Below are 13,369 nucleotides of genomic sequence, written 5' to 3'. Positions count from 1 at the left end.
CATCTCTCTATCTCACCAGCCGTCCACACCTGCCAAAGCTCCTGAATCTAACCCTTCTCTTCCTCTCCTCTCCCCACCACCCTCCCTCCCCATCCCTCCCTCCCCATCCCTCCCCACCTCCCTCCCTCCCCATCCCTCCCTCCCTCCCTCCTGTGATGTGCAGCTACACGCCTGGCTGGCTCCTCTTCCATGACAGACTGTTACTTCCTGGAGCGGAAACGCATTTGATTGTTAACATCTGGGCCATACAATTGCAAACTAGGGCTCTGTACATCAATCAGGAAGTGATTTCAAAACAAAGAGACCATCCTCCAATCAATCTATTGGGAAGCGGGGGCATTACATGCTCCTGTAATCCTGGCTAATTAGCGGGATAATGGGAATGAGATTTATGAATCTGCCGAGGAGAGTGGAGGTGTGAGGACATACTCAAATTAGCAGGGAGGCAAGCTGGAGCCAAGACCAGCAGGGTGGGCCGCTTGTTGATGCTTTATTGTTTTATTTTTATCAACTTCTGACCACACTCTCTCCTGCCCAATATATTTATATTTTTTTTCAAGTCACTTTCTGTCTCTCCCTCCCTCTCTCTATCTCCCTCACTCTCCCCCCCTCCCTCCCCCCCCTCCCTCCCTCCCTCCCTCCCTCCCTCCCTCCCTCCCTCCCTCCCTCCCTCCCTCCCTCCCTCCCTCCCTCCCTCCCTCCCTCCCTCCTCTCTCTCTCCCCCTCGCTCTCCCTCTCTCTCCCTCCCTCACTCTCTCCATCCTTCCTTCCTTCTCTCTCTCCCTCTCTCTCTCTCTCTCTCTCTCTCCTACTTTCACTATATCCATTTGTCATTCACGCTCATCACAAATTCTCTCTCTCACTCTATCTTTCTTTTCTCTCTCTCCTCTCCCCTCTCTCTCTATCAGATGAATAAACAGATCAGGAGAACCCCACAGTCACCATGTATGTTGGTTTCAGAATCACACAGAGCCAGGGTTAGGGCCTCTCTCTCTCAAAGAGCCAGGGCCATGCGCCTCTCTCTCTCACAGAGCCAGGGCCATGCGCCTCTCTCTCTCACAGAGCCAGGGTTAGGGCCTCCCTCTCTCACAGAGCCAGGGTTAGGGCCTCCCTCTCTCACAGAGCCAGGGTTAGGGCCTCCCTCTCTCACAGAGCCAGGGTTAGGGCCTCCCTCTCTCACAGAGCCAGGGTTAGGGCCTCCCTCTCTCACAGAGCCAGGGCCATGCGCCTCTCTCTCTCACAGAGCCAGGGCCATGCGCCTCTCTCTCTCACAGAGCCAGGGTTAGGGCCTCTCTCTCTCACAGAGCCAGGGTTAGGGCCTCTCTCTCTCACAGAGCCAGGGTTAGGGCCTCCCTCTCTCACAGATCCAGGGCCGGGGATTCTCTCTCTGTTTCTGTCTCTCAGCAGATTTGCAGCGTCTAAAGTCAACACTGAAACAACCGAGATGCAACACATTGATGAGCCTTTCATGTGCGTCTTTTATTCCCCTCTCAGTATGGTGGCGTATATCTCCCTGACTTCTTGATCTCTCCAGGGAGACTGTAATGACAACGGAAGCCTGCTTTCAAAAGACAAGCCCTCAGGGGGTGTGTGAGGGGGAGGGGGGAAGAGAGAGAATCACTGAGTCTGTGGTAGAGAGCGAAGGGGTGTGCGAGTTGTGTGTGTTTCCACGACAGGACAATCGGTGTGTGAGGGAGTGTGTACGTTAGATGTGTAAGGGTGCGTGTGTGTTAGGTGCATGGGTGTGAGAAAGTGTGTGTGAGGGTGCATGTATGTTAGGTGTGTGTGTGTTAGGTGCATGGGTGTGAGAAAGTGTGTGTGAGGGTGCATGTATGTTAGGTGTGTGTGTGTCCCTGAGGCGTGTGCCCCCTGTTTCCTCCTCGGGGCCCCAGTCCTGACCTTGCCTGGTGACTGGGGACATCGGCCCCGACAACGGCACATTCTGATAAAACCCTCCCTTTCCCTTCAGCATCCCTTTAATGTCAGCCCTGAAATATGAAGTCATTAGGCGATATTAAAACAGTGCTGACAAACTAATTAACAGAAGACATTATACGGGATGGGCTCGATTAATCCGCTTTAATTGCTCTTTTAAATGGGGGCTCCAATTAAAATTAATAAAGATTTACCGGTGATCACATGAAACTACGTTGAGGAGAGGCTGTCTGAAGGGCAGCCTAAAGTCAGCGTCCTCCATTCTCAAGTTCCTGTCCCCCGCCGCCCCTCGCCGCCCCTCGCCCTCCCAGGGAGAGAGCCCCTCTTGGAGGAGAAACGGAGGATTAAGCGGGAGAACCGCCCCAGTCCCTCCGCCTTGCTCCCTCAGTCTCCAGCCCTCCTGGGTCTGATCACAGCACCTTGCTCCCTCAGTCTCCAGCCCTCCTGGGTCTGATCACAGCACCTTGCTCCCTCAGTCTCCAGCCCTCCTGGGTCTGATCACAGCACCTTGCTCCCTCAGTCTCCAGCCCTCCTGGGTCTGATCACAGCACCTTCATCTGAAAGGAACTCTGCTCACAGTGTCTTCTCTCAGGACGATATTCCTCCTCACAAGGCTGTTGACCTTGTTTTCTCTGCATGGGACCGTTTACAGTTGGGTTATTTATATGAGGCCTCGTGTAAAACATGATTGTTAAATATGTTTTACAGCGATCGTAATGGTTTACGATACTGTTGAATAAATACAGAGACCATTCAGAAGTTCTGTTTACCAAACCAGTTTGCTCTGTTGCAATGAGCCAGTGACTACCACCTGTTTATGGATTTAAACAATCTGACTGTGATAGAACATACAATCCAAAAACACCAACAATATTCTGTAAGCAAAATTATCAAACTATAATGAGATATTTTGTCGGTTTTCTACACATTTTTTCTACAGTCATTGAGATGAGTCTGACAATGACGTTTGAACACAGTTGTGTTTCCTCAAACGACCACTAGGTGACACCACTTCTCCTTTGCTTTGCTGTAGCCTATTCGTCTCCTTTTGCAGAGCGAGACATGGAACATTAAACATGTTAAAAAACGAATGTCAAATTCTACAATTGTTTTGTTGAACTGATAAATAACCCAATCATTTTATTGTTTTCATGTTGGCTGTAACTCTCCTTTTCTCTGAACCCACTGTGGGCCTCCAGCACGAGGGGAACTGGTCTCCAGGAGTGGTCTCTATGGGAACAGGGTAGTTTCTATGGGTAAAATCTATCATTATTAATGTATTCATTTAGCAGATGCTATTTATCCAAAGCAACGCACAGAGATTTGAAACTGTAACCACTTGATCCACAGAAATGCTCTAACCACTGAGCTTCAGCAATAAGTATTCTCGAGGATCCATCTCTGATGGTGTTATGAGTAGTTATATGGGTAGTCATGCTGACACACACCTTACTCCAATGGCCATGATGACCCACAAACAAATGTATACCACAATACATACACGCTTAGTCTTTCATATCTGACTATGGCATTGCTCTCAGGGATGCAGCTACCTAACGTTTAAATAACTATTTCTCTTTGGCTTGGCTGTGAGAGTTCCTCTTCAGAGAAAACCACAGAAGAGCTGTGAAGGGTCGAAACGTTAGAGACAACTTGTCTTTGTTTTCCTTCATATCAGACGCTACATTTACATTTATTCATTTAGTTGACGCTTTTATCCAAAGCAACTTCCAAGAGAGAGCTTTACAAAAACTGCATAGGTCACTGATCATAACCAACGAGATGGCCCCAAAAACATTGCAGGTAACCAAAACATGAAGCAAACATTGTGAAAAGCAAATCATTAGAACCAGAAGAGCATGTTGTTAAAGAAATTACAATTAAACAACATGATCCTCGGAAGTGCTAGAGTGTACCTGGAGAAAAGCAAGCAACAATAATATAATTCACAGTGAGTAGGCCTACAAGTAGTTAAATCAGTTACAACTAATCAACAAGTGCAACAAGTCCCTCAATAAGAGTCATTGTGTTCCTGGAGGAAATAAACTAACATCTCATTACCAAGTCTTGTACTGGAAATGTCATAACAAATTAATTTGAATAAAGCACTTAGGTTCAACCAGTGACATTTTAATTGAGTTGAACATTTTAATCAATTACGGAAGAAGATTGATCTAATTGAAAAGAAATGTCTATTAAATGATTACAAAGGTTTGTATTCTCCAGTCCTTCTCGCAAAACCAATCAAACTCGTGTTTTAATTTCTTTAATGTTATCATTTCCAATGTAATTGGTACTTGGGTGCCTAACAGGTTTTCCAATTAAATGTTTGTTCTATGCTGTGCCAAAACAGTTCATCACATGACCACCAAACGTTGTACTTTGATGAAGTGCTTCTTGTCAGTTGATTTCCCCCCCCCCCCCCCCATTTAGTTTCTAAGATGTAAAAGCTCTTGAATGAAAAGCTGAACTTTGTCGCTCCTTCTGCGTTTTAATTTAGACGTTCCGGGATTTTATTCAACCAACATTTCTATTTATGTATGTGTGGTGTGTGTGTGTGTTGTGTGTGTGTGTGTGTGTGTGTGACCAGAGAGGGGGCCGGGAGGGCAGTGATGGACGCGTGTGTTTGTGAAGTGATTACCACGCTCTGAGCGGGTGCCTGGAAGAAAGAGTCAACGGGTTTGTGGAATTTTGCTTTGGTCGCACTATTCTGATATGAGGTCACATTGGGCATTAGTCATTAGGAGGGAATGCATTGTGTCTGTTTTTAAGACGTGGCAGTTGTTCGCATCCGCGCGAGCCGCAACAATGAATGCTGGCCTTAGAAAGTCGACTTGAATTGGCTTCAGTGAACAATATGAGCAGCATAGTTTGTATGGCCTGGATTAGAGGAGTCTTAGTGACACAGAATTTAAACAAAATGTTTTTCGATGGAGAGTCGCTAACATGTCAAATAGAAAACACATTTATTTGAAACAGTGAAATATCTCTAGTGAGTAACATTCATGTTATTCCTATTTTAAACACATGACACTAAGATTATAAGAGTTAAGTGCAGTTTTATTCTATGCTGTATATTAACCACTCAAAAATACAGAGTTTGTGGCATGTTCACAGTAAACAGACAAATATCTTGATTGAACTTGATTGTATGCTTGTACATAATGACCATTTTTTAAATAACTTTCTGTAAAATGACTGAGTCTGTAATATAATCTTAAAACATGGTATGGTGTCTTCAAATGTACAGTTCTAGTTTTATTATACACTAACTGTATTTGATCAAACTGAAGCAAAGTAAATTCCCAGAGAGTTGGTTCTATAATTGTTTCTGAATTAGGATTTAAAACAACAAAACATACCCAAGATAAAAGTCAAAAGATTATTTCAAAAATGTACAAAACGTTTTCAACATTCTCAATTTATGTCCAAGTCTTAGCCATGACCATCAAGTTCTACAAACTGTCAGATATCACTGATCCATATGTAACCAACATGCTATACAATATATTTTGTATACACCTAAACATCTTTAAAAAATGAAAAAAGAATGCATGTAATACTGAAAATCGGTTTAAAGACAACTTAACCTATTTAATTTTTCAATAAGGTAGCTTAAAAAGAACATTTTAGTAGACCATTCTTTGACTGACGTGGTAATGTTTTATTTACAACACTGAAATGTCTCGCTTTTAGATTTGTTGTCAAAATGTTTTCTTTATCTGTACAAAGTCCTATAGGCAGGTGGATGATTTGAATTCGTCAGGAACATCACTGTCCAGTTTGCAGATAACCTTGTATATGGCCTTCTTCCACGACGGGTCTGAATCTTTGGATGTTGAGATAGCGTTGTAAAACTCGTGTAGTGTTATTTCAGCAACCTCAAGGAACCTATCCGGAACCTGTTTAAAGAAAACACAAATCAAAGTTGTAGATCACTGAGTGACCTGTTTTGAAAGCATCCTAGCTTTTCCCAACCCTCATCGCCTTCAAATAGTTTTTTGCTCTACGCCTAACACACTGCATCAAACAAATCATCAGGTGGTCAAATAGTAGATTCCAGCCCTGATGTTGTGAGACGAGAGGGAGCTGAATAGGGCCATTCCCAGGAACCCCAACAGCAACCATTAGACAGAGCCGGGATGCTGGGATGAGGCGCTGTCTCTCTCTCCCCCCCCCCCCCCCCCCCCCCGGCTGCTGTTATTTCCCATAGACCGGTTCGTACAGTTGTTGGCATAACTTATTTTTCTTTCCCCTCATCTCCCGACACAAAGCATCCCTGGGAGAGGAATGTCTTGGTCCCAAGGTAAAGACAACTGCTTTCCCACCAGCCTCCCTACTCCCTCGGAATTCACAGCATCTTTCTCAGCATTCCGCATCAGTAGCAATCTGAGCCCCAGTCAGGCGCACTGCTCCTCTAATCCCCAGTTGTTTTAGTGGGATTCTGTGGTTTCCTCTTCCCACAGTTTGATAAAGCATCGCCCTGGAGTTTAGATAACGGCTGCACAGACAGCCACAGGTGCTGTAGCGTGTGGGTCAGGGCAGGGCCATGGTCGTCTGGATCACAGCCCTGTAGGTGTCCAGGGGCTTGTGCCAGCAGAACCCACCACAGCTGTTGTCAGAGCTGTGACACAGTCAAAAATGCTCGATAGATCTTTAAATAACTGAAGAGAAAAATAATTTATTTTGTAAAGATGCCGTTAAAGGCCCGGTTATAAGACATTTTATGCTGTTAAACATAATAGATGGAAGCTTTGGTGTGTAATTCTCCTACATCATCAGTTGGACCAGGGGCAGGTCGACCAGGCCCCCCCCCCTCCACACACACACACACTTTTTAATAAGAAAACCATATTTAACGGCCGCATCCCTCAGTTATTAAAAAAAGCTGAGCCGTGGGAGAGAGACCAGGGAGGTCAGGTGGTCTTCACGTACCTGGAAGTCATTGGCTTTGTTGTAGTGCATGTTGAGGGCGCGGAACAGCTCTGAGTCTCGGCTGACAGACATGTCCTTGACGTCGTTGACCCCGTCTACGACGCCCTGACGAGCAAACTTCTCCATCTGGATGTAGTAGAACTCTCTGAAGTTGCTGAACCACTTGATGAGCTGGGAGGTGATGCAGCGGTTGAACTGGAGAGAAGCAGAGGACAACATGAGACCCAGTCATGCATGTTTCCACCGACTTAATCATCATCAAGTGATAAAGGAAAGAACTGTACACATAAACTGTGTTTAATGAATTTTTCTAAGCAAATATTATTTTAGGAAATTTATGTTTTGTTTCAAGTGCGTCTTAAATAGTAATTAATTTAAACCTGAGAAAATTATGTATTTTCCTGAAAGATCTAAATGGACTTTTCTGGGGGTATCAACACGTCAGCCATATGGATCTCAATGGTCCATCACTTCATTCGACATTAATTGCTCAGATCTTTTCCCATCAACTTATACAGAAAGAAAAAAAAACATCTGTCATAGCTGTGTGTTTCTAAACTCAGTCTTGACATCCACCCTGTTGTTCTATCTCTTCACCCAGAAAAAAACACCCAAGGGCTGGGCAGGCATCAAAGACGTTTCCCCCCTCCGCTGGGCTGGGTGAGAAAGCAGGCGCTGCGAGGACAGAAGGAAGATTCCCTCTCACTGCCTCGGCCTGACAGGATGGAACCAGACACCAGGATTAGACCTCCTTTTGTTCCCTGCCACTTCCCACCACGGGGCTGTGGGCAAGGAGGAGACCCAGGCCGGCTGCAGCCTCGCCCCCGACCTCGGGGCAGGGCCAGGGTGGAGGCTAGGGAGGCCAGGGAGGAGGCTAGGGAGGCCAGGGTGGAGGCCAGGGAGGAGGCTAGGGAGGCCAGGGTGGAGGCCAGGGAGGAGGCTAGGGAGGCCAGGGAGGAGGCCCAGTTCCAGTGGCCTGAGAAGAGTCTGGGTGTGCAGAATAGGAGACTAGGTCATGTACCCTGACAAACAGGAAGCTGTGGTCAGGACCAGCTCTGCTAGCAGCTTGCAGGCTGGCGGTTGCTGCAGTCCAACCGGTGTAAAACCTCGCCTGGGTTTGAGCACAATAGCACTGCCTCTCCTGCGGCCTTTTGTCCCTCCATTTGCTGACTGGAGTGGCTTTTTAAAGAGAGAATGAGCCATGAGCCCCTGTCTCTCTCTACCCCAGGACATGCTCCTGGCCTTTCTGCTTTGTTGCTGTAAACCCTCCCTTGCTTTGTTCTTCCTCCAGCACACTGCTGGTTCCACCCTGCCACGCCGTCCACAGGCACAGGTAGACAGAGTTGTGACCTCAGATCCGCAGCCAGCAGCTCTCGCACAGGCTCGACATCCCTCCTGCTCTGGGAAGGATGGAGACAGCTCACCTTGACGTCTGGGAAGAAGGTCTTCAGGACGTTGGAGCTGGGATAGCGGGTGTAGAAGAACATGAGCTTGGCCTTCTTCAGATGATTGGGAGTGAGACCCTCCTGGATGTGTCAACGTTAAGGCAGTTAGAACAGTCTGCTGTGACACACTTCACAAATCAGTTCACCAGACGTTAATAGACTGCTAGGGTTGTGTTGCCTCTAACTCGGTTTGATTGGATTAGACGGACGAACAGCTCTCAAGTAACAAGAGAGAGTCAATTATGACCCTAACATGTGCTTATTGGCAAAACAGCGTTATGAATTAGATTACGGATTTCAATTAGGAACGGGCGCTTTTAGTATCTTCTCCTGGAGTGGAGAGGATTGAAAAGATGTTTTGTAAATAGATTTTTACCATCTTTTTGAGAACACTAGGCTATTTTTATTAATCTACCTCATGGCAAAATATTATATTATATTTAAAGTATATTCTTTGTTAGCCGTATCAACATATCTCCTTTTCTTATTTTTTTTTCTCTGTGCTATTGAAGATGTTCTGAGAGCTTGTTTCTGAAACCACGCCTTAGGTAATTTCTTATCAGGCCACAGCACACCATACATTTATTAGGGAATTCTACCTTTGAAAAAGGAAGTTGGAATGAAATATTGATGTGAGATATTTCAAAGAGAAGTGGATCTCTTTGCACTGCAAATACAGAGTGCATCCAGAGAGAGTGTATTCTATTCTTTTCTGAAGCCAAACAACTAATAGCTACCCAACAATGACCACTTAGGACTATGTTTAGGACCTTCCTTATAATGGACGTAAGATGAGTCACTCTGAAGAAACCAGACGTCTTTGTCATCTTACTACAGTAACAAAAACTACAACTAGCAGTTACAAGTCTTAAAAATAAAACACAAAGCTTTAGAAAAAAACATCATTTCTTCCTGGGTTGTTTTTGTTTCAATTTAAGTGGAAATTATTTTAAATTGTTACTTTGGGTAAATTTTTCAAAAACAGATGGTATACTTTGATGGAGGCATCCATCCTGTGTAAGACAGGAGCTCAAGTGTTGTGGTTTGAAGGCACTTGTGGTGTTCACTGGCACTCAGACATGACCTCTTAGATGCACCCCCATCACTCAGATGATAGAGGAATATATTCTGCACCTTTTCAAGTCTAAAAAAACACTGCTTCCTGAAAAGAAACTGATGCTTTCACTGCCTTTGAAAATTGGCTTTTGTTCCTGACAATTCTTATCAAAGCCTTGTATTCCTTTTTATTTGTCTTTTTCTGGACTTAAAGTCATTACTCTGCTCAGATTAAAGAAGATGCTGTAATTTTCTTGGGGGTTAGAGAGATCAAAGAAAAGATTCTCCTTGAAGTCGGTTTTATTGCATCTGCTCATACTGCAATGAACTCGACCAGTCATTGTTTAACTGGGAATGCAAGCCTGAATACCTGTTATGTTGCTATTCATTTTCTATTTGAAATGTTGTAAAACCTAGGTAACTCTCTTGGTAGCCTACAATATTTCCAACTATATATCCATAAAGTTGAATCCACAGTTTTACAGGCTGAAAAGAATAACTGTTGCACACACACACGCACACACACAGACCCTGCGTGTAGTAAAGGATATATTGAGAGCCAGGTAGGAGTTCCTTTCGGCCATGCTTTGCAGGTCTCCACATTCCATCTTGACGTGAGGGAGACACAAGCTGTCCACCGGCCCCAGGGCCGAAGGCCGAGGGTGGTGGGCAAGGTGGCTGGAGGTCACCTTCGACCTCATGGCCATGCTGTCCCAGGGAAGGTCCACCGAGTCTGGGGAGGTTCTGTCCAAAGGCGGGGGCATGCAGTGGAGGCCTCCGAAGTTAGAGTGAGGCCCGAATTTGAGGAGGTGCTCCAGGATGTGGCTGTCGTGCAGGGGTGTGCTGTAACTGAACTGGAACGGAGGCTGGTGCAGGGGGTAAGGTCTCTTCACAGCCTGGCTGGCCGAGCCCAGCTGGGTGAGGGTGGGCTTGCGGACCACCAGGGACAGAGCCTCCGTCTGGTCCTGGGGGCTTTGGGCTGCGGGGCTCTCGTAGTAGTCCAGAGACCTGGGTTTGATGACGTCATCAACGTGGGACTGCTCCTGGACACACGCCGCCTGGTTCTTCTTCTCTGAGTCCAGGGCGAGCAGCTCCGGACTGGGGCACAGGCGCTGCGGAGGAGACACACTGACGCCTGCAGTGCTCAGCTTCTTGAACACCAGGTCGACGCTCTCGGACACAGCCTTGGACAGCTCCTGCTTCAAGGTTTCCTGAAGGCTCTTGTCGACCCTGCGGTGACCTCCCTCAGTCTTCCCCCTGTCCCCACCCTCGCCGGTCACCGGGTCGTGTTGCTTCTCATAATCGTCCTCGTAGCCGCCCTCCTTGTCCTCCGCCGGGCCGTGGTGTCCCGGGGTGCTGCCAGAGGGCAGCTCCTCCCCTGTCTCCTTGCGCTCCGCATCCTCCTGGTTGTAGACCTGCAGGAACTTCTCCTGCAGCTGACGAAGCAGCGTTTGCATGCTCTGCAGCTGCTCCTTCAGTTTGTGGCACTCTTCATCCTTGCTGCTGCCTCCGCTGCCTCTGTTGACTTGGGCTGCCTCGCCGAGGCAGTGCTCCTGATGCTGGGGCAGCCGCTGTTTGCGTTTGTTCTCCCGGTAGGCCTCCCTAGCCTCCCTAGCCTCCGAGTCCGGCCTCCCGTTGTCCCCGTGGAGCCGGCTGTTGGGTGACCCGGCCATGCCTCTGATGATGTTCTCCACGCGGGCGCGTTTGGCCTTGAGGTGATCGCTGAGCGGTCGCTCTCCCTCCGGGCTGGCCCCCGTGGAGAGCTGCCCCCCCGGGGAAGCTGACTCGGCCGTGCTGTCCTTGGAGGAGACGCTGCTCTGGTCCTCCTGGCAGGAGTCAGCCATGGTGGAGCTGGACACCGCGGACGGCGGGAGGTAGAAATGGCTCTCGTCCATGGTCCTCTTGTTCTGGATGGTCTTGCGCAGGAGCTGAGAGATCAGGGAGCTGTTTGAGTAGGTGGTCATGGGCTCCTCGTACATGTTCCTGCGGAAGCAGGGGATCATGAGGTCGGGTTTGTCGTCCTCCGAGCAGCCGTCGCTGGGTGTCTGCATGTTCTGGTCAGACAGGCTGAGGTTCATGCTGCTGGGTGCTGCTGGTGACGCCAGTGACAGTGAGAGGGCAGGCCGCAGAGTTCTCAGATCTGAGTCCCTGGAAACAGAACAGAGCACCGTAAGTCTTTGGTACATCACAGTCTCAATCATTTTTACAGTTCTCTGTCTTACTTCACATGTTTTTCCTGGATTCCACCTATTGATGCTTGAATATAAACTGTGCTCTCAAAGAAAATAATTGTGTTTTCTTAAAAAAATATTATTTAAATATTATTATGCTGCTTCACTGAAGAAACTATTGTATGTCTTTTTGATGTCATTTCTGATTTTAAGATGAGTTCTTCCGTTGGCAAATTGTGAAATTACATATTGATAGTATTAAATGTCAAAGGATATGTTCACTACAAGAAGACCTGCAGGTACATCCACCATAATATCAAGATCTTGAGGCAAAAAAAAAAAAAAACACAATCACTCATATGTCTCCTTTCATCTTTGGTTTGGAATTATCGTCAATCTGACTGATAAAATGAAAAACAGTTCTTTACCCATGAAAGGTATTTTAAATACGTTTTTGAAAGGCTTGAGAAATTGCACAGATAATTCATGCAAGTATTGAGGTAAGAATCATTCTCTTCTTAAGTAACTTTACACTGTTCAATAGGTTGTTTTTCAATTACAGTGGAAGTAAGTATGGACAGAATACATTTCCTTTAGTTATACGTAAGAAAACCTAAACCGATTGGTTTCCTTTAGTTATACGTATAACTAAAGGAAATGTTCTTGTGTTATTTGTTATCATTGCAGTTCTATATGTTTTGGCCTTGCCTTGGTTACTAAAAGTAATATGTTATTTGTTATATTTGTTATGCGTATTATTATGATTTCAATAGCCTACTTAAGATAGCATTCAGTCTTTTTGATGATACATTGTATATACCATTAATCAAAGTACAATCCAATATACAATTGTATCTTCAATCTAAAATGCATTAATTAATATATAGAACGAGTTACCAAAAAGATAGGCCTACAACATTTACAATATATCATCTTATTTTACTGTGCAATAAAGTTGGCTCAGTAATATATTTAGTTAATAAACTCAGAGCAAAAAACTGCCACAGTCAAATTGACCATCTAACCTCAGTATATACATGTAATAACAACATATCATCTAACCTCAGTATATACATGTAATAACATAAAAACAGGCTTGGGAAGTATAAATAAATAATATTTCACACGGGAATACTATTTTACACTTGCAACAGAATTGATCTATAATCTATAATTTACGGCAAATTGTTTAATGTAGACTGAAGTATCCATTGCAGTGACTGGTGGACAGGTAAGATTATAGAATAAATCAAATTACCGGATGTGTTATTTCACTGTGTTCAATCAAATAAAGATTTTGTTGATTTCGTAACTGAACTATATTAATGCATTAATACAGCCAAACTAATAATAATGACCTTCAAGATTTGTTTCAATATTATCAACTCATGATCATTTAAAGTCCTAAAACTAGAAGAGCTTCAGACATGAAGACGTACCCTGACATTGTGCCTAAACAGTTTGACTATTTATTGACCAAGTTTTTCCACCTTTTCAGAAAACACAAACATTAAACTTTAAAATGATTGTTTTTTTCATGCTTGCTATGTGCTTCCCAATCGTGAGAGAATACTCCGAAATGATAGTGTGCTTAAAATGTGAATCTTTGAATAACTTTCACAAACACTTGCTTTGATAAATTACACCAAACATAGTCTTGTAATTATTTTCATTGTCTAATCTCAACAATTCCTACTTGTCACTACTAGCGCGTGTGCCAGAGTATAGTAACAGCATGCGCCTTACCTGTTGCGTTGAGGACAGTGGAGTTGATGCACCAAGAGGCAGGGATGAGGTGATGAGAGAGCGAGACACTGTCATAGCAAA

At 45.3% G+C, this 13,369-nt stretch overlaps 1 protein-coding gene across 1 annotated transcript; it reads right to left on the bottom strand.

Annotated features, from left to right (window-relative positions):
• Window positions 1–5,626: 5,626 nt before the first annotated feature.
• prox2 (prospero homeobox 2) lies at window positions 5,627–11,449 on the bottom strand. Its single transcript, XM_067243691.1, has 4 exons — window positions 9,925–11,449; window positions 8,295–8,404; window positions 6,871–7,065; window positions 5,627–5,837 (listed from the first exon to the last, which is right to left on the bottom strand). The coding sequence occupies exons 1-4, from the start codon at window positions 11,447–11,449 to the stop codon at window positions 5,670–5,672; spliced, it is 1,998 nt and encodes a 665-aa protein (XP_067099792.1). The 3' UTR covers window positions 5,627–5,669.
• Window positions 11,450–13,369: the final 1,920 nt, after the last annotated feature.

Source organism: Osmerus mordax, chromosome 9 (assembly GCF_038355195.1).
Source record: "Osmerus mordax isolate fOsmMor3 chromosome 9, fOsmMor3.pri, whole genome shotgun sequence".
Lineage (NCBI taxonomy): Eukaryota > Metazoa > Chordata > Actinopteri > Osmeriformes > Osmeridae > Osmerus > Osmerus mordax.
The sequence above is the reverse complement of the archived record's forward strand: the minus strand, read 5'-3'. Positions and strand labels throughout refer to the sequence as shown.